Here is a 24,950-nt window from a genome sequence, read left to right on the forward strand (position 1 = left end):
TAACCAGCCGAGCTAATTAGCAAGCGTGGTTTTAATGATTAGCAATCACCGTTATAATCACTGACTAGTGACCTGATGCCAATTTCCCTCATCCGCACATGTGCACGCGCACACACACACACACACACACACACACACACTCAAACCAAGGTCAGTGTTGCTCAGCAGGCTGTAGAACAGCTACAGAAGGTCTTTCAGATTAGTGTTATTATTGAATGTCTATTAACGACCATATCATGCTGACCAGTATTGACTGGTCCTGCTCACATTAGGTATGGATGGTCATCCTTCCTGTTCATATCCCCCTCTACCCCCTCTCTCCCCCAACCCTTTTCCTCCAGCCATTAAATACTTCATCCCGTCCTTCGGGGGCAAGTCCTTCCTGGCCTTCCCCACCGCCAAGGCCTACTACATGATGCGCATCGCCATGGAGTTCCGCGCCTCTGAGATGACCGGCCTGCTGCTCTACAACGGTCACTCCTCCAAGAAGGACTTCCTGTCACTGGCACTGGTGTCCGGCTACGTGCAACTCAGGTCAGTGCGGAGTGAGGGGGAGCGTAACAGCGTGGGAGACCGTGGGACTGCAGTCAAACCGAGCGATACCCTCTTACCACACAGAACATAGCCTTGGATAATACCACGCATGAGCTGTGACCAGCATTATCACACCCCCCTCCAGTTAGCTGGGGTTTAAACATAGGCAAGCTACAGGAGAAGAAACTAGCAGGGTAATCGGAAATCAGAAGTATTGTGAGTGCAGGTGAGCCGTGTTGGTCTGACATTCAGGCATCCTGTCAATGTTGGGCCATATTTTCGCCTGGTTTTGAAAGCAGTGCCATGACTACCGAACGCAGTAATACAAATAGAAGGGGGGTGATGGTTGCTATGCTGACATTCCGCTGGTTCTACGCTGCCGCGTCTGGGTTTTGTAAGCGCTGCCGAGTGTATTGATTTGCGGGGCTGTTCTTGCTTGCTCCCCACAGGTTCGACACGGGCTCGGGCATGGTGACACTCCAGAGCAGGGTCCGCGTGCAGCCGGGCCGCTGGCACCACCTGGTGGTCTCGCGGCACCGGCGCAACGGGGTGCTGAGCGTGGACAGCGAGGCCAGCGTGGAGGGCCAGAGCCCCGCGGGGACGGACGGGCTCAACGTGGACACGCCGCTCTTCGTCGGGGGCGTGCCGGAGGAGATGCTGCAGGGGTGAGGGCCTCTCCCCGTCCAATCGGGACACCCACCTTAACAGCGCGGTCGCTCCCACTCGCCGCGGGAGCCAGCCCCCGCGAGGGTGACTCGCGTCCAATGGAACAAAATAAGGGTGCAAGCCGAACACATGAAACACTTGAAAGCTGTTTTAAAGTAAAACAAAAAAAAAAACTCCCGGTTTCCCGCTTTACTTCTTCTTGTGATATCCTGAATTTAATCCAGGTAAAAAAGGTTTTAAAGGGTTTCGGGAGCTGTTTGTGGTTGACCATTTATGAGTTCGACATACACAGTATGAAGTGGATCTGTGAGTCAGCCAGGCAGATTTAGTATGGCGGTCTTCGCCACAGATGGGTGAGTAAGGAAGCTCTGTAAAGCTGAGTAGTGTGCGCTTAAGTAACGGAGTTAGACTTGGAGCATCCGCACTGCGGGACAGGTGACTCACAGCTGACGCACAGCACTTCATAAAAAAAAGAGCTTTTGGATATGATGCCATCTTCTCTGCCAAAACATAAGAGTCATTTCCTCCAGTTATAATAAAGTTGCTTTATTTCATTTATTTTATATGTATATATATATATAAAATAGCAAATCCATAAATATAATTTATATATATACATAAACAGGATAGAGACAAAATGTATGTATTGTATAATTTTTCTCCCTAAAAAGTGTACAAGTTCTGTACAAGGCTCTTCAGAAAATCGTTCACAAATATTTTATTTTCCGGGAACAGGAGGGCCGATGTCTGGTATAATTAAAACAGCTTAGTAAAATAGCTTACCAGGTCAGCTGGTAGGTAGATGAACAAGCAGATGAAGCTGAACACCTCCCAGTAATACTCATTTACATAAGGGGCAGCATGACCACAAGAAAGTGTAATTACTTGTGTCTTTCACAAGCGTACTGCCCACACAGTATGTGAAGATGGCTGTAAGCGAGCATCTTGCAGTTTGCGGTAGCACATTTGCGAGCAGACTGACCGAGTGCGCTCTCTCTCTCTCTCTCTCTCTCTCTCTCTCTCTCTCTCTCTCTCTCTCTCTCTCTCTCTCGCAGTGTGAAGGAGCAGACGTCTGTCACCGTGGGCCTGGTGGGGTGCATTCGGACCCTGGACGTCAACAATGCGGTGCACAACCTGCAGGAGGACGGTGGCCAGGTGATGTACGGCGTCGCGGTGGGAGAGTGCGGCAACGACCCCTGCAAGCCCAACCCCTGCAAAAACGGCGCCACGTGCCAGACCAAGGAGGCCGAGATGTTCCACTGCAAGTGCGCCGACGGCTTCTCAGGTGGGCAGTCCGGGGGTAGGCGAGGGCTGGAGGAAGCATTTTGCATTATTTAATGATGTACTTTTGAATATGAATAGTCTTTTCAATCTCCATATGAATGTCTTTCAATTATTATAGGTGACAGCAAACACATATTCCTTTTAAGGCTCCAGCAGGCTGTATAAATGCCCGTAGAGGTCTTCTGTGCACATAAAAGGTTGGTTTGGTAATCTGTAAAGCGCCTGTGACTGAGAGGGCCACAGCCCAGAGTTGGATGGTCAGTGTATTGTCCAGCATGGTTCCACAACACGGGCGCAGTACTGCCTTTGGCCTGCTTAAGGCTGAGAATCGCTTAATTGACAAAATCTTGAGAAAGCTGGAGAGAGAGAGAGAGACAGACAGACAGAGAGAGAAAGAGAGACAATGTGTGAGATTAAAAAAAAAAACATTGTACAGCAGAGAGAGGACACAGCCCACCGCCCAGCCCCCGGGCCCAGGTTTGGGGGCGCTCCTGACGAGTCGTGCCGAACGGTGTCAGCGCGGCAGGCCTTTGAAACCCTCCGTAAAACCACCCCCCCCCACCCCCTTCCCCGGGCTGCCCTTCCCGAGCGTTGACTCACCAGGCCCTCGGATCGGTCACACTCGGCTTGCCTCCCACTAATGAGCGCTTCAAAGGGGGAGGATGGTATAGAGAGAAGAGAACATGACGCTACGCTCCTCCGGCAAACCGTGTCCCCCCTGCCTTCCGCACGCCCTCGCTTACCCTCGCGGCAAGGTGAAGCACGGCCCTGCGGAGCCACTCGGGGGAAGAGGAAACAGACCGGCTTAGACAGGAGTCGTGCCTGTGCAGTCAGAGAGGAGCGATTAATCAGGGAGATCATCTGGATATAGCACCAGTTGCTGATTATCCTTCAAAATTTTGAAGTGCTGTTTTTCACGATTATATTGTTTATATAAACTAGGTGCAGGTGCCAACACTGTGGTCAATAGATCTTTATTGGAGCTACTGTTAGCTGTTGGAGCTTCTGTCAACCACTTTTAGGTCTGATAAAAGGTCTGTTGACCCTAATTTACCATTTTTCTCCTTTAAAGATGCAGTGTCGCATACATTTGTATGTTGTGATTTATTATTAATCATCCTCAACTGTAAAAGTAGTTAAATGTGTCTTAGTTTGTCTCCTTGAAACTAAATCATTATGAATATTCTAATCATGAAACAGCTTTCTTTCTCCCTGTCTCACCCAGGCACTTACTCACTGCTTCCTGAAGCAATAATGTTCTACCTCTAGAGGCAATAAAGTTGGGAAGGAGGAGTCAGAGCCAATATAAATTACATTACATGTAATGTCTGCTAAATGAATCTAATGTAATGTAATACATAAACATATACCATCTTATAAACTGTTCCTGATAATTAGGGTTTGAGGTCTGAGCATGAACCGTTCGATTGATCTTGGCAGTATGAAACGGTTAATCTGTCCTTGCATGTAAAATGCGGTTTCATTCATTTGCAGGTTAAGCAAGTAATGTCCTTAAAAAAATCACTTAGATGTAGACAGAATCCCCATGTGTCACACGCATTAGAATTCTTGCAAAGTCACTCTCTCGCTGAGGCTCTGGGAGAGGAAATCCCATCTCCGATGTGTAGCGTGTTAGAAGCCGCGTTCATCTTAGAACACCCAATTAAGAATGAGCCCACTCAGTGCTGCAGTTTCGGCCCATGGGTTTAAGAGTTTCGTAACAACCGCAATAGTGCACTGCTTTCTTGAGCACCCCCCTTAATCTTCACTCTTTCTCACCCCGTTTATTTGTATAGTACTATGGCTGTTTTCTCGCCCGTTTGAAATCACTTGGTTGATTTCTACAGTACTGTGGCTGTTTTTTTTACATGGTTCAAATCACTTGATTTCTACATTGCCATGCCTGTTCACCCACTGATATCTGCAGCACCATGTCTGTTATCTTACCCAGTTGATAACTGCATTACCATGGCTGTTTCTCACCTGGCTGAAAGCATTCAGTATATTTCTGCAGCACCATGGCTGTTTTCTCACCCGTTTGAAATCACCAAATTGATTGAACCAGTTCATTTCCACAGTGTGCCACTGTTTTCTGAGCGTGTTGATATCTTCTTCATCGTGGCAGTTTCTTACATGGCTAATTTCTATGGTCCCGTGGCTGTAATGACTAGAAACCTACCTTCAGACAGAAGGGAATGGGTGGAATTATGATTGTGAGATTGTGAGGCGGATACAAAGGGGTGTTCTCAGGAGATCGCCGCTCTCTGACGAGTCAGAGAGAGAGAGAGAGAGAGAGAGGGAGAGAGGGAGAAAGTGATAGAGAGAGAGAGAGATAGTGATAGACAGAGACAGACAGAGTGATAGAGAGAGAGAGAGAGAGCATCGTCAGAACACAGCAGGGGGCTTCATTACAGCTTTCATTCCGCCACAGGGCTGCTGTGGATAAAAAAAAATAAATAAAGTCAACACTCTGATTAATGCTGGCACCGGCCAAAACGCCATCTTCGCAGTATTTGCTGTTGAGCGACCCGTGAAGAGTGTTAGCGCATTAAAACTCTTAATCTTAATTTTAAACCCTATTTTAAAAATGACCTCTATTATGCACTAAATCCTTGTCATCCAGTGAGTCCAGATGAAGGCTTCTGAATGCTGCAGATGTAGTTGTATGTTGTACTACTGATTGATTTAGCAGGGTTGGGTGAATTCGATTCACAACGTGAAAGTACTTATTCTTTTTTTTCTGGGGGATGATTAATTGCAGGTCCAACGTGTGCCGACACCCACAACCCGTGTGACCCAAACAAGTGTCATCCATCCTCCCAGTGCCAGGTCCTGCCAGAGGGCGGGTACAAATGTGAATGTCCAATGGGACGTGAGGGAAGACACTGTGAGAGAGGTATGCACCAATCACAAAGGGGTTAATGTGCTTCTTAAATGTGTGTGCTATGTCGTTTTTTTTTCAGATGATTTGAGAGGTAATTGAAGAATAGGTAAAACAATATGTTTTTCAGCAAATGATGAATATTTTTCAGCACAAATGGTGTTTTTCACTCACACATATGCATTTGTTTGAGCTCACAACACGTATTTGAGCACAACTGTATTCATCCAATGAGAGCAGAACAAAAAATCGTTATAATTGTAGCGCATATTTCAAAGCAACCAAATCTGGGTTGCTAAGGTATACGTAGTACTAGCAGGGGAATTCTCAGTCAACACAAAGGAGTAATTGTCAGTCATTCATTACAGAATCAACATTTCCATTAAAAATTCAGAATATACAGTTTGGCAGAGGACCAGTGGAGAAAGAGAACAATGAGGCTTTAGCACACGTCCCAGATGGAAAACATTTTATCACTCCCAGCAGTCCCCAGCAGAAATGATTCAATTCACTTTGCAAACACCGGAGATATAATATCATTTCAGACAGTCTCTTCATTTGTTCTGCAACTCCTTGTGTGGGTTTCTTGAGGAAGGCTGAGAGACAGAAGGCTCCACAAATCTATCCCAGGTTCCTCGTCTGGTGCTGAGCTTTAGAACACTCAGTACTATAGAGGGAAAGATTTATTTTCACACACACACACACACATACACTCTGTTCCAAATGCCGTTGTTACTCGGCTAGCAATATAAGGCAGTCCACTTTGAGAGAGCCTGAATGAGTCAGGTCACTTCTTTATTGGTCCGTGTCAGGGTACAGAGTAACATGCGGCACCGTCTTGGTTATCTCCGTCCGCTGCAAGCCGTGACAGAACACTTCTGGCTCAAATCGGGAGATTGAGCGTGACGGGCTCCCCCCGGAAGGTCCATTAGCACCTCGCACCTCCACTCTGGTGGACCTCGGCTGGCTGAGTCTTTCGCTCAACCAAAATCCACACAGACTTTTCAAAATGTGAACTCCATTAAAACCACAGTTTATATTTTCCTGAGATACTCGCCGTCTGTGGGGGATATGTTACAGACATCCCCGCAAATGGGAGATTGCACAAATACTATACTTTATTGCGCAGGCATAGAAAAGACTTCTTTCCCCAACATGAAACAGCCCCATTTTCAGTATGATAACAAATTGCACAAAAGATTCGTGTTTGCATTGATGACATGTGAAAACATGTCGTATGTAAAGTAAAATTAAGAGCTCGGGTTGGAATGGCACTCTGCTGTCAGAAACTGAGAGTGAAGCCAGGTGCAAGGACTGATGCCCAGCCAAACATTCTAAACCGCGAATAGCAAATCCATAAATGTCAACAATCTTCTGTATTTTTCAGCCTTAGAAATCAAAGAGAACAACTTTGCGAAAGTCACCCGCCGCCTGGGAGTGATCTGCAGAAGCCTCTTATCTGCCGAAAGCGAGCCTAGGTTATCAGCAGGCTGAGATCGAGTTAGGAGTGAGTGGAAATCAATGAGAGCGAAGCGGCGTTTCGCCAATCGATGCCGTGACTAATGGCGGCAGTCAGAAGGACAGGGTGAATAATGAGACCTCGCTCGGCCCAATCCCGCAGCCTTCCGATCGCAGCCCCGCAACCTCCCTCTCGGTGACCCAGAGGCCGAGTGGGTACGGCAAGAGAAGCGCTGATCTGGGAACAGGCAAACGGGGGAGAGCCGGCAGTGTAACCAGAGGTCAGGGGGTCAGGTCATCCTACCAACCACAGCGCAGCGCTTCGGGAAGTTCTAATTTGATTCCGGCGAACAGGGCCGCATCTGCATCAAGGAGGGGAGTGAAAATCGAAAAATTAAGGAGTCTCGGTGATTCATGGCCCCCTGCCCTGTTTCGGGAGACGGGAGTGGCAGCCCTCCTGTCTCTTACTCAGCGGTGTGCAACGGGGGGGGCCTCCACTTTGTGTCTGCAGCTTTTCTCCTGCCTCCATAGCCCAGCAGCAGATGTTTAATCCATAGATTTTTTCACAGTTCTCAATTACTGTTTAACATCAGCCTGCCACCCCTGCCTTATATAAACGACAATCCACCGTACTCTTCAATGGCCAGGGAGTCCCGTGGGAAGCCTGCCATTGTGAGCTGATGTGGGCGGCTGCGCTCTGTGCTTCATAGGTAACAGCTGGGCCTGTCAAGTCTCCCCTCTGCTGGATGTCTGCAGGCCCGCTCTGGAGTCGGGGGAGGGGGGTTAACATAGACTCACTAATGTGTGTCTTCCTCCATCAGAATCCAAGCCTGACAAGAGGGAGGCCTACATCCCATTCTTCAGCGGGGACTCGTACTTGGAGCTGAAGGGCCTGCACACCTACGGACAAGACCTGCAGTAAGTCGTGCCACTCGTTGTATCCCCTCCCCAAAATGACCGTGAGAGTGATGGGTCTCGATGTCAGCACGCCTCGTTAGGGCGCTTCGTTCAGTCAGTTTGTGCGGACACACAAAGTTCGCATGCAGTCAGTTTGTCTGCCACAGCTTCTTTGCTGCACTGTGTCGGTCAGACTGATCAAGTCCCCAGAAAATGGATTAATACCTTGTCAGTGTGAAGCAGCTGGTTAAAAGTGAGTGCATTCAGACATAGCTATCTACTCTGTGGGTGTAAATCTGGGCTTGGTGAGAGTGGAAAGACCCAGTGCTGTGGGAACAGCTGTCAGGTGCGCCTAGAGTGAGATTTCCAACTCAGTCCTTTGTTTATCCCTGCATCTGCACACAGCCTCATTCTGCTTTAACCCGCGCTACACTGATCCTGTAAAAGACATTGCTGTGTTTCATGGTTAACCAAGTAAAATCCATGATTCACGAAAGGAAACAAATGGGCTGCTTGGACAGAGTGGTTAGGGAGCCTGAGCTGCAGGTGATTCGGTCAGATTCAGTTGAAACCCCCCCCCCCCCCTCCTCCTCCTTCCCTCCCAGGAATAAAGTCAACATGACGGTGGTGCTCTTGGCCAACGAATCCAACGGCATGATCTTCTACAATGGGCAGAAGAACGACGGCAAGGGCGACTTCATCTCGCTGGCGCTGCACGACGGAATCCTGGAGTTCCGATACGACCTGGGCAAGGGCCCGGCGGTCATCAGGTACGCCCCGGTCCTCTGGAACACAGTCACCAGACACTGAACGCTGCACTGCTAGCGAAGGAGATGAGTCAAATAACATAAAAGCTTCGGATGGTGGCCATTGGCAGCATATATGGTGCCAGCATTTGTCAACCAAGATGAATGGCTTAAAAATTCTAATGACAGCAGCATATGAGATGATTCCAGCATTGCCCCTTATGTGCCATTTTAACTAATTGTTCCATTGTCATTCTTTGAAGGTGACACAGGAATGGTGTGCAACTCATATCTGATATCATGCATATACTAACTGGCCATGGTGTTAGATTGGCTTATTATTTAATATATTGGTATAGAAGGGTTTGTAAGAGGATGAGCTGAAGAAGCTGATGCTCTGAGCTGTTTACCCTCCTGCTCCTCTGCTTCATGGGAAGGGAGGGAGAAATGCAGACAGCAGTACTGGCAGGCTGATGGCACATCTTCTCTAATAGTTTTTCTCTCTGACCACTCTGACTCTAAGGCACTCCAGAGAACCACAGTAACTGCAAACTGCGTCATCTGTGCTTTTCCACTGCTGTGCTTTTAGCCACTCTGTACATTGTTTGGCGAGAAACCACTTTTTGAAATTGCCCACATGAGCTGGTTACCCTCATTCCTCGAAAGATAGACAAAGGTAGACCTTCTCAGACCTGCAGGAGCACATCTGCAACATGATGGCTAATCCCAGTTGTGTTCCCCGCGAGTTGTGTTGTGTTGTGTTGTGCTGACTCTATCTCCCTCTGTATGAACACCCCCCCCCTCTACAGGAGCAATGAGAGGATCAAGATGAATGAATGGAACACGGTCAACCTGCAGCGCAACGTCCGCAAGGGAGAGCTCAGCGTCAACGGCGGGGCGCCAGCCCGCGGGGAGTCGAAGGTAAGACCATGCAACACCGAACGCGGGGCGCCGGGCTTTCGTTCTGTTTGCCTCGCTTTGAAGAGGAGCGCTGAGCCAGAGGAGGACCTGATCCGGAAGCGGAGGCAAATGGAACTGGCAGAAGGGCGGTGAAACGTGGGGCTGTGGCCGGAGGCTCTGGCGGGAAGAACGAGGGCCCTCTGGTGACCAGAAGCCGCAGAGAGAGCTCTTGCACCGCTGTACACTGTGTCCTTTCCTGCCGTCGTTCCCTCCAGCTGTTCGCCTGGGCTTTGTCCCTGGGCTGTGCGTTTGTTGAAGGCCCCTGCCTTTGTCCCCGTTCCCCGTGCGCCAGTGTGGAGCCCCGCGCTCCGGATCTGTTTCTTTTGCCGGCGTTAATTGCGCCCATTGAATTTAATCCCTCGCATCTCCCAGCATGGGGACTGAGTAGCAAGAAAAAAGTGGCACAACAGACTCAGCTGAATAGGGGACGTTACACAAAACGGCTCGCGCTTGTGGCGTGCGTTTAAAGGAACAAAGCAGGCAAGTGTCCGGCTCAAAGCAATCAGAGTCCGCACGCCGTCCAATTATACCACACAGCACGATTCTGAAAATCTAGGCGCTTGTTTTTTTCCTTCAATTTGAAGTATTGAAGACAAGGTGAGACTCCTCCCCCTCCCACGTCCAGCAATGGCTCGCCGTTCCAAACAGGAGGCAGATGCCGGAGTGAGAGGAAAAACTCTGGGTAAAATGGGGTGTAATTAGGCAGTTTATGTTTGTGGAGCGAAGGCCCTCTAAACAAGAGAGTCTTTCACTGAACAAGAGATTGTTTTCTTTAGGAACACCTGGCAGTGTTAAACTGAGGCTGTTGATGTCATTGTTTCTTAGAATTGAACAGATTTTTAGCATACGTTCAGTCATGGATTCATAACTACCACAGAACAGGGCTGACAAAGGAATGATAAACCTAAAAGGGCTGCCTAAGTGGGCATATAACCGTGTTAAGATATCCCTGTTTGGTTCATGGTATGCTAGAATGTTATATGACTAAACTTAAAGGCATGGAGACAGAATGAGTCTAGGGCTGCAGTCAGTGGGAACAAAGCAGCAAGAGCTGCCTGCTATGCCATAAAACAGATGCAGTTATGCTGTATGCAGTTACAAGTGGTTTTCTGCGCATATTTGCTTCTTGAAATTGCTGTCCTTATACCTCTCTAAGTGGTTCTGTGTTTGCGTATTTGCACGATCCGTAAACTGATTCTCTTGTCTCTCGTTTGTTTTCTGTCTGCGTCGAGTATGTCCGACTTTCAACTGCGTGCTGTGTTCTGCCAAGCTACTGTCATTTTTCTCTCTCTCTCTCACTCAATCACAACACTTTTTAACTTTTTTTGTCTCCCTTGTGTCTTCCTCTCCTCTTTTCCCGCTGTCTCGGATGTAAGAAATCGCGCAAGGTAAAGACTCAGCCGCTCCTCAGACATTCCACTCCTCTCGCAGCGACATTGCGGAGTGGCCAGTCACAGCCCATCTCAGCTCCATTTACATTTATTCATTTAGCAGGCACTTTTATCCAAAGCGACTTACATAGGTTACAGTTCTTTACAATGTTATCCATTTATACAGCTGGATATTTACTGAGGCAACTGTGGGTTAAGTACCTTGCCCAAGGGTACAGCAGCAGTGTCCCAGCGGGGATCGAACCGGCAACCTTTCGGTTACGAGTCCTGCTCCTTAACCACTATGCTACACTGCCCCATTTACACATTTAAAATGAAAGGCCAAAGCTCTGCCCAAGAGTCAGGGTGGGGGGTGGGTGTTGTTTCTTAGTGCCATCACATCGCTGCCGAGATTCGAAGCACTTGATCAAGAACCGCGTTTGGCTTTCACCTCAGGCCAGCTGGTGGTTGGGGGCGGGGGTGGTGAAGCAAATTCTTTTTAAGCTGCTGCTATGTGTCTTGAATCCCGAGACAACAGCGAGACGGCTTTATTTGGTTCTCAGAATTCCAATGAAGGGGGGAACAGAATCGAAGCCAAACACGGTTTTTGGTATTTTACCCACATTGCTGTGCCAGATCGCCCTAACACTGTGATCCATAGTCACTCCCCCGTCCACCATCGCATTACCTCATGTGTTTGCCCAGTATAAGGCATGGCCCTGAGGGATTTACAGAGAAAACCTAATGTATGTTTCCATTTGTAAGGCTGGATATTTGCAGTTGTATTTGAGGTTGCCTGCCTCAGATGCACAGCAGTATCCAGCTCTGGGCAGCCTTCACCTTCCAGTCCAATCTGAACCCAATTACCTGATTCCTGCTCCCTGTGACCGTGAAAACACACTCTCCAAACCGCCGGCCCGCACACGTGAAGAGACCTCATAAGTTCCAAAGTGGGTGGTGCTGCCAGTCTCTGACCAATCAAAAGAACTTGCCCACTTTAGCAGAGCCTTGTGATTGGTTCAAGTGTTGTAGGGGACTCATGCACGTCACTGATAACATGTGGTGGCTCTACCTGTTTTGAGGTTTTGTGGAGCCTGACTCTCCCACCACTGAAGGAAGCTGTTGCATACCCACCCTGAACTTATTTGCCCTTGGCACCAGGCTGGACGTTCCATCAAGGTGCACAGCCATATACTCTCAAGGGTTTGTGTGCCTCCATATTTGCTTTGGTGAAAAGGAGTGGAAAAAAAACAGATGCCAGCAACCTGCAACATATTGCAGTTTGGCAGTGAAGTTCCTGTTTTTTTTTCCACAGCAATTAGCTTGGATTCTCCCTTGAGGCGGTCGCTGCCCTACATAAAAGCAGGATCTTTGAGTCTTAATAAGCGGGGCCGCCCGCGAACGCCCTCCCGAAGATTGAGACACGCTTTTTTTTCCCCGCGCGGGTTGGAGAACGCTGATTTCACGGTCATCTGGAGCTCAAATGATCCACAAATTAAGGTTCCTCTACTCTCCCCCGCCGAAAGGTCTGAGGAGTAATCACACATCCATTATAATCCTCCATGAAAAAAGACACCCAGACTCCATGGTCATTAGTGATTTCAACCATTCAAATTCTTTGTGTTTCATGCAGAGGCTGAGAGCCTTCTGCATTCAATATTCATCACAGTATGTCCATCTACAGCAAAGTATGAAGTCTGAAATGAATCGATATACTACCTAAGTTGCAAAATGTGTAAATGGTCATCCATTGTCATATATGCATTGTCTGCATTGACTAAAGAATTTTCGACAGTGTACATACAATTATATATGAAAATGGCAGGACATTTTGGATTTTGCAGTTATAAAAATACAGTATTTCTTCTAAAGGTCCATATATTGTATTGACAGTAAATGCAACATAGCTACAGTGGGTCCTTAGATTAGTGCAGTTGAGTGCAGACGTGTTTGATGGCTACACTGAATAGTGATTAGTTTTTAAATTAATTTTTATTCCAACATCCATCCTCCCCTCCCCCTCACCATTTCAGAATGACAACCACGCTCTCAATCTGAAGGAGTCCCTTTTTGTTGGCGGTGCGCCAGATTTCAGCAAGTTGGCAAGGCTGGCGTCTCTTAGCAGCGGGTTCAAGGGCGCCATCCAGAAGGTGAGTGCTACACAACTGACTGGCTGGTGCAAACCCCATCACTGACATGCAATACTGCAGTCACCTACGACATGTTCAACATGAGAGAAACTTAACACGCCCGCCTGGCGCATTAAACCTACTGGATTCAACCTCTGTCTCTCTCTCAGTCTCTGCGGGTGTCTGCCATGTGAAAGTATGACTGGGTGTCTCGCTGGGTCTTTGCTGCGGAATGCCCCCAAGGACTCCGCGGCCCGCAGGGTCTCATTCGCATAAGAATTCAAATGGCCTATCTGGCTGAGATATGCTCTTCATGTATTCTTTAATGATGGGCATAAACCAAGGCACTCAGGTCCCTGGAGGACCGGCGAACACCCCCGTTACAGGCAGGATTCTTTTAAAGAGACGGGATCCTCTGGTCCGCGAAGGACATCGGGTCATCTGTGGTTGTTTTATGGTGTGTTCCGCAATTGAACCCCCCCCCACCCCACACACATGCGCACACACACACACACACACACACACACACACACACACACACACACACACACTCACACAGGGCAGATGAGGGTTATCGATGGTCTTTGCTGTACACGTTATAACATTTATGATTCCCCTCTGTGCTTTATGTGTACCATAAATCTCACTGTAACATGCCAGTTCATCCATCCGGGCGACTGTCGAGCTTGCATAAGGTTGTCAGAAAGAATCTAAAAGCAAGCGGTGTCTTGTGAGTTATTGGATTGATGTAATTGCTGATTGCAAATCAAGCCTCCGTTTGTTTGCATGCTGTGTTTGATTGCATTTAAACTTAATCTCTACAGTGCCGTGGAATAGCAGCACAGAGTCACGGCGTGGATGCATTCAAGTGCTCATTACATTCTTATTACGTATTAGTAATGTACGCGTGTGCGTGCACTCCCCTCAGATCACGCTGATGGGCATCCCGATCCTGAAGCGCGAGAACGCGCTGAGCTCCAGAGACGTGTCCTCCTTCCGCCACCACCCCTGCGCCCGCGACGTGTGCATGAACGGGGGCCTCTGCCACCCCCAGCTGGGGGGCTACGAGTGCAGCTGCCAGCACGGCTTCTCCGGGAAGAACTGCCAAAGTGGTGAGTATCCCCCACGTCCCCCTCCACCCTTGAACCACCGGTCACTGATGTGTGTCCTCTTTTTTTCACACTTTCCCTGACCACATACAGTATATCAATAACCCATGACCCTTTCACCAAGGGATTCCAGGTTTGGTCCTAAAGGCCTGAAGGCTAATGGGTTGTCAAGGTTACGCCACAGTCTCACAAACAAAAGGGATAGTTAAGCTGACAGTTAAGGAAGTTAATTGGTGCAAAGACGTGGTGGAACAAGGACTTGGCAAGGACTTGGACTTGCAAAGATGTATGCACGCTACATGCACTCACTCCTGTTTTAGTTTGTGTTATGCTGTGTGATCACATTGTGGTGCATTACACAGCTGGACATGAATGAAAGCGTCACTTTTTCAGACAGCGTAAACAATAAAACCACCATACATAATGTGGCAGACCAATGTGTTTACCCATTGGCATCAGTCATGAAGTGATGTTGGGTTTTTCCTTCATGGATCTCATCTACACCCCTCCTCCTCTCTCATGCAGCAATCATTGAGAAGTCGGCAGGAGAGGCGGAGTCCATCGCTTTCGATGGCCGGACGTTCATCGAGTACCACAACGCAGTCACCAAGAGGTAAGGTGCCAGTGGCGGGTGTCCGTAGCTGGCGGGTTACCCTTGCTCCTCCGTGATAGCTTCATGAGGAAGTGAGCGGAGCTTTGCACTGCTAGCTCTCTGCACAGTTAGCCCTCTGCACAGTGCCACATTCGTACTCCGCAGGCACAAAGTGGTGTGGCGGATTACCTTGGCCCTAATTTTAGCTTCAATTTGCCTCTACTCTGCTGCTTAATGGCTTGATCAAGGTCCCCTCTGAGTTCTGGGCCTGGCCCCGACTGGATCTCTCTAATTAGCGCAGACAACCCCTCCCCCCGCCGCTTTGAGCCATGTGGATATCTGCGCCACGATCTGAACCCCCAACCCAGAGCCTCCATCCAATTATGTTCTGGTTCTGTTTCGCGGTGGGTGGCAGGGGTGCCAACGATCCTGTTCCTTAATTGCTCGGCGCCGGTGTTTTTTAGATCCCTCCCACGCGCCTCCCACAGCCTCATATCATTTCCACCCGGGGAATCGTGAAAAAGAAACTGTGAAAAGTGAAATGAGAGAAACTTGTCTAATTAGTGTTCACCTGGAGAGCTCTGATGGCCGAGCCCAGCTTCCACGCAGACCAGGAGATTGGTGTGATTTCGGGTATGTGAGTATGCCCCTTCGGCGGAGGCAACGGTACCGTTTTTTCACAGCTTGCTTCCAAAAATCTTTTGAAGTCAGGGCGACCACTTACCAGGAGTACACTAAACTGGTAGGTAGGGTTAATTTCTACTTCCCTGGTAGCCACAGAAAGTTAAATATTTACTGTGAGTGCTGGCGGGGTTACAGGTATGTGTGAGATCTAACACATTACAAGTACACAGTTTGCACAAACCATCAATCAGCCACTCTCTCTGACAGAGGGTGATTGTCCAGGCTGAGCACCTTCTAATTCAGCCAAGTTCACCAACCGCGGATCAGGTCCGGCTGCACCTTCTCACTGTAGTCCCACACTCAGTTTACCATAAGAATGGTTGAGCAAAATTTTCAAAGTGAGCAGAAATTGATTTAATTTAACTCAGGCTCAGCGGTTCACATTTATCATTCCTTCTTCCAGTCTTTACCTAGTGAAATGTTTGGCCTGGAAGTATTTATCATCTTTCATCTGCCATAAATGTGGTATTACATTATTTATGCAAATGTAACTTCTGCAGTTCACAGTCCATTCCTACAGCTAGGTGTTTTAGAAAAGGTGTTCAAATTGAGCATTCTGCTCAAAGGTACAAAAGCTGTGTCCCAGTTGGCTAACCCACACTCTTATGGATACCAGGCTGGTTTCATAACAATAAAGCCCAGTTTCACAACCACAAAGAAAAATCCTCTTTTATTCCCACAAATGGCCCGGTCCTGCCCACTGTCCACCGGGTCTGTCCCTGTCCAAAACCAGCGCTTTCCTGTCTGTGTCTTTGTGTCTGTCTGTCTCCTGTCTGTCTGATATGAGTGTTCCTGTTGTCTCTTTTCCTGCTCTCAAGCCAACTGACCAATGAGATACCAAAGTAAGTAGAGACCCAACATGTTCTGGGTATTTTCAGAATGACATAATTTGAACTAACTCAGACAGGTTTCCCCTCTCTCCCCCTACATCTCTAACAGATACTAGGGATTTTTTAAAATGTTTATTATTCATGCCTTCCATCATGCACATCCAGCCAAAAAAGATCAGGTGATCTTTGATTATCTAAGCCCGTGGCCATAGTCCATCTCAGTAACTTTCACTGTCATCCTGCTGTAGAAATATAACAGTATGGCATCATTGGTTTTGTATCACAAGCCTTCAGTGCATGAGTGCATGCTAGAAGTGCATTTGAACTCTCTAAACAACATTAATGTATTTGTAATCAAGGACTCTGCATGCGTGACCACAAATGAACAAAAATTTCTCAGAGAAACTGTGGATGACCTTGCAACCACTGTGTACGCATGTGAATTTCTGTACTCCTTCCCCCTTGTATCCAGTGATGTTAAAAACAGCCATTTTAGTGGCTTAGGATTGTAGGATCTTCGCCACTGTCTTATTTTGTTGTCAGACTATGGACCGTCTCAGTCTGTGTTGAGGTGTTTAACCCGTTACACTGTTTGGGAAGATAAATGACATAGTCAGCAGTGAACAGGAAGGAGGAATCCAGCATTGCTGGCCTGGTGACCGAGTCCAACAGCATAAAGAGCTGCGTGAAATTTAATGTATTCCAAGCAGATCCCTCTCAAACTTCTCGGGCCATTCTTAAGCCGTTTCATTTTGTTTGGCAGTTTCGTGATTAATTTCTAATGGAGACCACGGCGGAAATCGAAATGACACATTAATCAAGGATTTGTCTCATTAGTTTAATATTTATGTATTAATACATACATATAGCGTGTCACTCCAGAGTTGTATGCGGCTGTCCATTGTTTTAATAGATGTCACTTCCTCTTGAAGTGGCACCCAGGACGAAGATTAATCTCAGCCAAGGAGGCGGACTGACCCCTCCGGATTGGTGTCATCAGTTCAACATGATTCGGTTTTTAACGGGGCTGTAAAAGTTAATTAATTCCTCGGGAGGCATTAACACCGCAGCACAGTGTCAGCTCCCCCATGTATTTTTCAGGTTTATGACTGGCCAGATCCATCTTCATCCTTTGGGAGTCCAGGATCAGCTGGGCGACCGCAAGATACTCATTGATTTATTCAGTTAGGTAGTCTTCTTCATTATGTGCCATTCAGCCTAATTTTGGTCGTAATTAAAATTTGGCACTTGTTCTTCAAGGGGAAAATGACAAGCTTTGTCAGTGTTGGAATTTTTGGTAACACTTGGTCAGTAATACATATTTAGCCCCTATGAATGTAAATGTATTTGATATACACACACTCTCAAAAGCAAACCCAATCCATCCAGTCAAAGCTCATAAAAAAAAAAGTCTGCTGGTAACATTTTGCCTTGGCGATACTTGTATCTCCTGGCGTGAAAATCCATGGTACCCCATTGTATGATTACATCCCCAAAGGAACAGCAGCACTTGGAGCCATGCTTGAAAACTGACCAAAAACTCTGACATCCTGTGTCAGACCCAGCAGCGGGGTAACAGCTGTCTAAAAACAGCAATGCTGCAAGTGCGAGGGGTACCAGTTTAGCTGTGGTGGTGTGTCAGGATGAGAGGGCAGTCAGGTGTCACTGCTTGCGCTCCAGGGGGTGGGGTGGGGTGGTGTGTCTGTCTTCCATCTTACGCTTAATGCATGCCCCTCACTCTCTCCCCGGCTCCTTAAGTCCTGGGTCACGAGAGGGACCGCAAAACAAGAGGTGAGTCCTGTGCTAAGTTGTCTTGTGTTGTATGCTGCCCTCTCCCTGCCTGGCTTCACAGCACCTTTTGGGGAGGTTGTGGCATGGTTTTAAGGAATGATGGAAGTTGTAGTCCACTTTTATAGCATTTCATTCCCCATCTTACTTGTTTTTACAATATTACTCATCCTGCACAGGAAAATATTAGTCTCATTCACTTCATTTTCAGTTCAGCGCAAGTGGCCAGTGTGATAAGAAGGTATAACATTATCGTATGTCTTACCTTAGATAAGGGTGCCATATGCCAGGAGCGGAATAAAAATGTACAGAATAATAATCCACAATATTAAACCAAAATGTTTCGCTTTTTTCGATAGAGAAATGATTGTACTGAAACTTTTGAGAATATTTGTCCATTTGACCTGAACACTTTGGTTTTTGTAGCAGTCTCTCTAAAGGCCTCCGTGAGCAAATTAGGTTTAGAAGCTGGGCTGCTAGCACACACCTCCCACACACATGATGTTCAGTTCTGCCTTTTTGGTTTGAGTCATGGAGTGTCATTGATGGAAATTAAAAGCCTTCATCTACACAAACACGTGCGACCTTTTTCAGTGGCAATGAGAGATTGTTTAGCAGATGTGGAGAGGGACACCCAGCAGGGCAGAGACCAGCTGCATCGGCTTTAAAGCTGTGGCTTCACATGACGATGAGGGCAGTTCAAAGTTAACATGTACCGTGTGCCTGTTCCGAGGCAAGCTAGGAGTAAGTCTAAGTCTTTGTAAGTGAGTAAGGAGTAAATAGGAATAAGTCTGCAATATGTTTTTGAAAGTCTTGAATAAGGCCAATAACATTTATGTAGATGTTGTTCGTTAATATTCTGTATATGTTTTTCAGTCTCAGTTGTAGTGTGGATATAAAAATGGTATCAGGATTCTATCCTTGAATTTTGAAGTACTTCATTATACCTAGTCTGAAAAGTTTGAATGAAGGCAAATATAGATGGCCAGAGGCTACAGCCCACGCCTCTTATGACGGGCTTGTCCGATTGGACGGCTGCTCGTCTCGGAGGGTTTGGAGCTGCTTAGGCACGTCCGGATGTGTCGGTCCCTGCTTTGTTCTCCCAGAAACGGGCTGATGGGGGATGGCAATTGGCCGCGGGGCGTTTTAAAGGGGTGTGAGCGCCGCTGAGATAGAGGCTGACTGCCCTCATTATTGGAATTGGCACATAGCGCTTGACTTTCTTTTTTTTTTTTCTCTTTATTTCCCCGTCTGGCTAAATGCTGCCGGCACGAAGTCAACCGCCGGTCTTTTTCCTGAACGGTGCCGCTTCCTTTTGTTTCCCTGATGCAGAGAGCTAACCTTTATGTCCTAGTTTAGATCTGATTTGAATAACGGACCATTTGTCCTCGTTAGCTTTTCCTGGCAGGGGCAGGTGCTCAATTTGGATGTTCCCAATTCCGACGGGGCCAGGCCGTGGCCTGGGCCAGCACCTTCCAGAGCTGTCATGTTGAGGACAGGGGTTGAGAACTGGCAACCGCTTCCTGCGTCTGTGCTTCACATCCTGTGTGTGTTTGTGCGTTTTCTGTGTCTCCCATCAGCCTCTCTGTTTGCTGTGACGCCACTGTGTCATGTCTGTCGTCCCCTGTGTGCGCTGTGTCTGTGTCTGTCTCCCCGCTCTCCTTCCACAGGGCCTGCCTGTGCCACTCGGTGCTCTCCGCTCGCAGGAGTGGCTCGGGCTCCTCCCTGTACACCCGCAGGGTAGGCCGTCACACGCACACGTGTGAAAAGCAACATGCTTCTCACGTGCCATCTGTTGGCAAGCCACAGTGGGAACTGTGGTGCACTAAAGAAGAGCTGCTCTGAAAAGAGCCAGCCCCGCTCAGCAGGTGGGGATCCAGGTGGTTATTTCTCTCACATGACACCTTCTTCTCCAGTCCCCTACCCCCAGACCACGGAAGTCCACTCCAGTGCCCTTCGGTACTTCATCCATGGGACTCACATACCAGGGGCTCAGGGAAACCAGCCATGCTGACAGAAACCACAGCTCCATTTTGCCTCTCGGTACTGGCAATACAGGAAGAAGGAAGAGTGTCTAGGAGGCTGAACAGACTGAGCATGTGCAGGAGAGACCCTTCTAAATCCTCACAAGACAAGGCCCAGTCATATGGTCCACACAGTGCAGTGCCCACAAACACTGACCCCTGGTCAGTCTGCTTTTTTCACTTCATTTTTGCGGCATAGATTAGGGGTCGGTAAACCAGTGGGACCTCCAACCCGAGGCCGTGGAAGCACACAGACCAGTACGATTTGGAGCTCGCCCACAAATCCTCATAGCTGGTTTCCATGGACACAGACCGTAGAGTAAGCCCAAGATTACCCCTCAGAACTTGGAAAACATGAAGATAACTTTCCCTGTTGTACAATACAATTTCTAGTCTGCCGGGACATCATTAGCAGACTTCTTCAGGTACCTCCTGCCCCCAGCAACAGATCCAGGATCCTCTTCCTCATTCTTCACCAAAACCCCAACCATTTTGTGTGAAAGCTGGATACTGATCTAGAGTCAGTGCTTGGCGGCAGACTCAGCTGAGTTGAGTGAGACATTAAACTGAAAGTTGTCAGTAGGGTTTTGTGGTCCAGGATCATGTGCGAGGCGAGTCAGTGACTTGGCGGTGACGGTTGACACCCCTCTGTCTCTCTGTCCACCCTGCCCTCAGTGAGAAGGCGATGCAGGTGAACAGGTTCGAGCTGAGCATCAGGACGGAGGCCACGCACGGCCTGATCCTGTGGAGCGGCAAGGGCCTGGAGCGCTCCGACTACATCGCGCTGGCCGTGGTGGACGGCCACATCCAGATGACCTACGACCTGGGCTCCAAGCCGGTCGTGCTGCGCTCGTCCGTGCGGGTCAACACAAACCAGTGGATCCGCATCAAGGCCAGCCGGTATGTAAAAATGCAGGCGGTTGGGCGAGTAGATGGGGTTGTTCGGGATTGGAGCCATTTTTGGACCATTTTATTGGCTCATTCATACAACACCATACGTAACCTACTGTATTTCAGTTGCTTTGGATAAGAGCACCTGCTAAATGATAGTAATAATAATGTAAAAATGTAAAATCACCACATGGGGCTTTGTTGCAATGAAACAAATTTGCCCTGTAAGTTTCTATATATAAGCTTTGTTTCTACAATAAATCGATATTTAAAGGTGACCATGCTCAGAGAATTTACACTAAATGCTTGCCTTCACTCTTCCTCACTCCCTATTTCTTTCTGCCTTTTTCTCTCTCCCCCTCCCCCTCTCTCCTTTTCTCTCCTCCCCTCCCTCTCTCGTTTCTAGGGTGCTGAGAGAAGGCTCCCTGCAGGTTGGTAATGAGGCAGCAGTCACCGGGTCCTCACCCCTGGCGGCCACACAGCTGGACACAGACGGGGCCCTCTGGCTGGGTATGTTCCGCACCTCTCGACAGCCCCACACAGACCCCTCTCAGCTGTCCTGCCCTGTGCTGGCTGGTCACATAGTCCTTGTCATCGCCAGCCCTGCACTGCCATTGGCAAGTGAGGATTCGTTAACCACCTCTTGGGTGGAGCTATCAAGCACTGTTCGCTACCGGTTTGATTTGAATTCCATGAAAAAGCTTTGGCACAAAGCCATTATTAGCTCATAATGGCTCCACACATTTATTGGCTCATAGCTTCATGTGTTATTTAATGCCTTTCACTCAAATACATATTTTCTCACAGTACCATATGTGCAGTAATCCTTTCAAAGTAGTAAAAAATCAATCCAATGTCTAGAGAAAACTGCACTGATACCAGCCCCTGGTCACTTGCAGTCAGGGAGACTCTGTGTTAAACCAGGAACACAGCCAAATCTGACCAGCTCCTTTTGTCAGGACAGTGACTAGTGAAAGCTAAGGAAGCATCTGAAGGTGCAGGTAGCATAAAAATTTCATCAGAAAGCACGATTCCACGACCGAGGATTTGGGTAGCCATCGTCTTGATTTCCCCGCATGGCATAAAATTAAAGCACGTCAAGCTGGCACCGCAGTTTTCCATTCACGGCCTGTTATCTGCGGGGCGGCAGCAGGGAGCTTGCCCGGCCGCGGAGGGTGCCGGCCACGGGCTGCCACACCTCTGCCCTGGTGCCTCCTGGATTCGGCCACGCACCCCGCCATAGCTCGATCGCATTACCCTCAGGGAGCCCCCGCATCAAGAGTCGCTCCTGTAAAGCCACTCTTTCATATCGCATTATTTATTTATATGCCCGTCCCGCTTGTCACTCGAATGAAATGCGCCCCGGCGATCCGGAGTCCCCGGGTGCACAATCCGATTAAAGGGAAAAAAGGCAGAGAAAGGGGAGAGATTAGTGGCACACCAGCTGAGGTATATATATATATATATATGCAGCATACAGAATATATGAATTACAGTGCAGTATAGCAGCATGAAGTCTCTGGCGTTGAGCTTTGCATGTGCCAGGTTGTCCCTTTGCTGCCTTCTAGTGGCTGACAGAATGAACTATGACAGTATGTTGTATGTTTGGGAGCTGTTGAACTGTATTTCCAGAACTTCAATAGGATAAACTGATTATTAAGTAATATAAGTAGAGATGAAATTAAAATAAGCACCGATTAAAATAACCACAGTTTTGAAAGTTATGCAAAGTGCAGATTTTATAATAACTGACCATTATGTTAAATGGTCCATTTTATATCGCTTTAAATGTTATTTAAATGTTACATAATGAGCTTTCTTTTTTATTTTAACACTAGAATATTAACCTGGCTCATTGGTTTACCTGAAATATAAAATTACAGGATCCCTTAACCAATAAGAGGACCCGCAACTGCAGGGTTTATTCATCATATTATTATCAGTCTGTGATGTGTCAACATGTATTGCTCTTTCTCTTCAACGCTGTTCGAATTACCAACCTATCTGTCCGCTTCTTTATAGAGTGCACATGTATGTCCATAACCTCTGAGCTTCCTCTTGTATTTGTTTGTTATTTCCAATGTCATCTCAATTAACTAGATTGGCAGCCATTTGCTCAGACCTATTCCCTAACTATCACCATGCCATTATGGCACCTTGAGCCCAAATATTGGCTATGTCAATCATTATTTTACTTTCACCAACAAAGCTTGAGGTTTACCAATGGTAACCTTTGGACAAGACAGCTCACTGGGCTCATTTTGCAGATGCTGTATTGTATTGTGACTGCCAAACCTAGTTAATGTATACCTCACTGGTTGGCGCATTTACCTTTTCTGTGACTTGGATCCACTGCTTATATAATGCTCTGGTGCCCCCAGGTGGCTTGGAGGAGTTATCGGTGACGCGCAGGCTACCCAAGGCCTACAGCACAGGCTTCGTGGGCTGCGTGAGGGATGTGAGTGTGGACGGTGTGGAGCTGCACCTGGTGGAGGACGCCTTAAACAGTCCCAAAATACTACACTGTTCCGCCAAATAACCTGGCGCCGCCTCCCCCACGCACATCATGTCAACTGCTGTAATTATTTTCTATTTTTGTATACTTTTCATTGCTTTTTATATATTGAAAAAATTACATTGTTTTAATTTTTTGTTGTGGTTGTTTTATACATTCTTATTATTGTCATTGTGATATTTTGTTGTTTTTTTTTTGTTTTTTTAAATCTGCTCCTCTTTGCCGACACGATTGTTGAACCGAGAGTCACGGCTGTTGCGTGGCGTCGAGGTATAAAGTCCGCCCTGGTTTCTTTGTGCTGTTTAAAGAGAAAAAGAAACAAACCCCGCTCGTTACTTGAGTGGTGGTGAGCGACGTTGATGGTGGTGTCTTCTCTGTTGCCTTCTTTTATTGCCGTGGTCCACTTTGCTTTTGTAAGCGCAGCATCGGTACATTCCCCTGTGAACAGCTGCCGCAGCGTGTCAGTAAACACAGTGTACATGTGTCGCAGTCAACAGGTACTGCACAAGGGAAGAGGGCGTCCCTCCTCCCCGATCGTTCCACTTTTGGATTACGGATTACTCCATAGCAAGAAAGGTTTATGTTTTGAAAGACGCTCCATTTTCTGTGTTGATTTCATTCATTTTTTAAGTAATTAAACAAAAGTATCTGTGGTAACGACAGAGGTAATGAACCTCTTAGTACATATTCACATTTGAGCCACCACTGAGGCACTTAGGATCCCCCCCCCCTCCCCCCACCCACCTGTGAAGTCTGACATTTCAGGCGTGTCTACAAATGTCTTTTTATTAGTATTTTTTAATCCACGGCCAACTCGAAGTCCGACAGACAAAAAGGCAAGCATTCCGGAATGCCTCGTGCTCAATGGCATTGGCATGGGAATTTTTACAAGTAAAGGCACCTGTCTTTTACATTTCAGAAATGAGTAGGAGAACGTAGATGGGAAATACATACCTGAAACTGTGAATGTGTCGATTTTACTTAAGCATTTGTCTGGTCACACAGGTACCATCCCTCAGATGTTATGGGAAAAAAGCAGTGTATTTCTGCCACTGAACACTCATGCTGCAAGCTGCTCATTTATTTTGTTTGTTTTTTGGCCTCATTTTCACTTTATGTTTAAAATGCGTTAAAAAGTGCAAAAAAAAAAATGCCTTATGGGCACGGACGTATATGTACTGGTAGCGTTCGCTATAATGGATTGATATTGTTTTGACAGTTTGTCAGTGATCTCTCATCTTTATGTTAGATGCAGCCATTGAGCTGAGAGACACTTTTTGCAGTTTGATTTTTTTCTAGTTCTGTTTTGGTATATGATTTTCAAATTGTTCCAAAAGAAAAAAAGTGACCTGTGATATATGACACCACAAGGAGGCGCTGTAGTATAGGATAAGAAGAAGGGCATGCGATAAATGGAGAAGGGGGCAGAGCGACTGAGCAGAGGACTAGGGGTCCGTTCCCTCAGCTGCAAGCAGAGAATACCCCCGAATACTCAAGGAAATGACTGCATTTTTCTGTATGAAAACGGTGTGGTCGTGCTTAAAAGTAAGGAAGTCAAGTGGAAACGTGTCACAGCTCACACCCACAGACCT

General features: G+C 47.4%; 1 protein-coding gene across 5 annotated transcripts in view; it reads left to right on the forward strand.

Annotated features, from left to right (window-relative positions):
- LOC118779923 (agrin-like) overlaps positions 1–23,467 on the forward strand; it is a 125,672-nt gene extending 102,205 nt beyond the window's left edge. For 2 of the 5 annotated variants that reach the window (XM_036532257.1, XM_036532261.1), the window contains 16 exons: positions 342–534; positions 984–1,199; positions 2,256–2,485; positions 5,246–5,380; positions 7,645–7,741; positions 8,326–8,490; positions 9,276–9,387; positions 10,803–10,814; positions 12,830–12,946; positions 13,854–14,037; positions 14,560–14,647; positions 16,129–16,152; positions 17,899–17,931; positions 20,628–20,852; positions 21,250–21,353; positions 23,225–23,467. In XM_036532257.1, the coding sequence (XP_036388150.1) occupies positions 342–534; positions 984–1,199; positions 2,256–2,485; positions 5,246–5,380; positions 7,645–7,741; positions 8,326–8,490; positions 9,276–9,387; positions 10,803–10,814; positions 12,830–12,946; positions 13,854–14,037; positions 14,560–14,647; positions 16,129–16,152; positions 17,899–17,931; positions 20,628–20,852; positions 21,250–21,353; positions 23,225–23,382 (2,093 nt within the window). In that variant the 3' untranslated portion in view covers positions 23,383–23,467. The remainder of the gene's footprint in view (positions 1–341; positions 535–983; positions 1,200–2,255; positions 2,486–5,245; positions 5,381–7,644; positions 7,742–8,325; positions 8,491–9,275; positions 9,388–10,802; positions 10,815–12,829; positions 12,947–13,853; positions 14,038–14,559; positions 14,648–16,128; positions 16,153–17,898; positions 17,932–20,627; positions 20,853–21,249; positions 21,354–23,224) is intronic. The other 3 variants (XM_036532258.1, XM_036532259.1, XM_036532260.1) reach the window with 3 other exon arrangements.
- Positions 23,468–24,950: the final 1,483 nt, after the last annotated feature.

This window comes from Megalops cyprinoides, chromosome 6 (assembly GCF_013368585.1).
Source record: "Megalops cyprinoides isolate fMegCyp1 chromosome 6, fMegCyp1.pri, whole genome shotgun sequence".
Lineage (NCBI taxonomy): Eukaryota > Metazoa > Chordata > Actinopteri > Elopiformes > Megalopidae > Megalops > Megalops cyprinoides.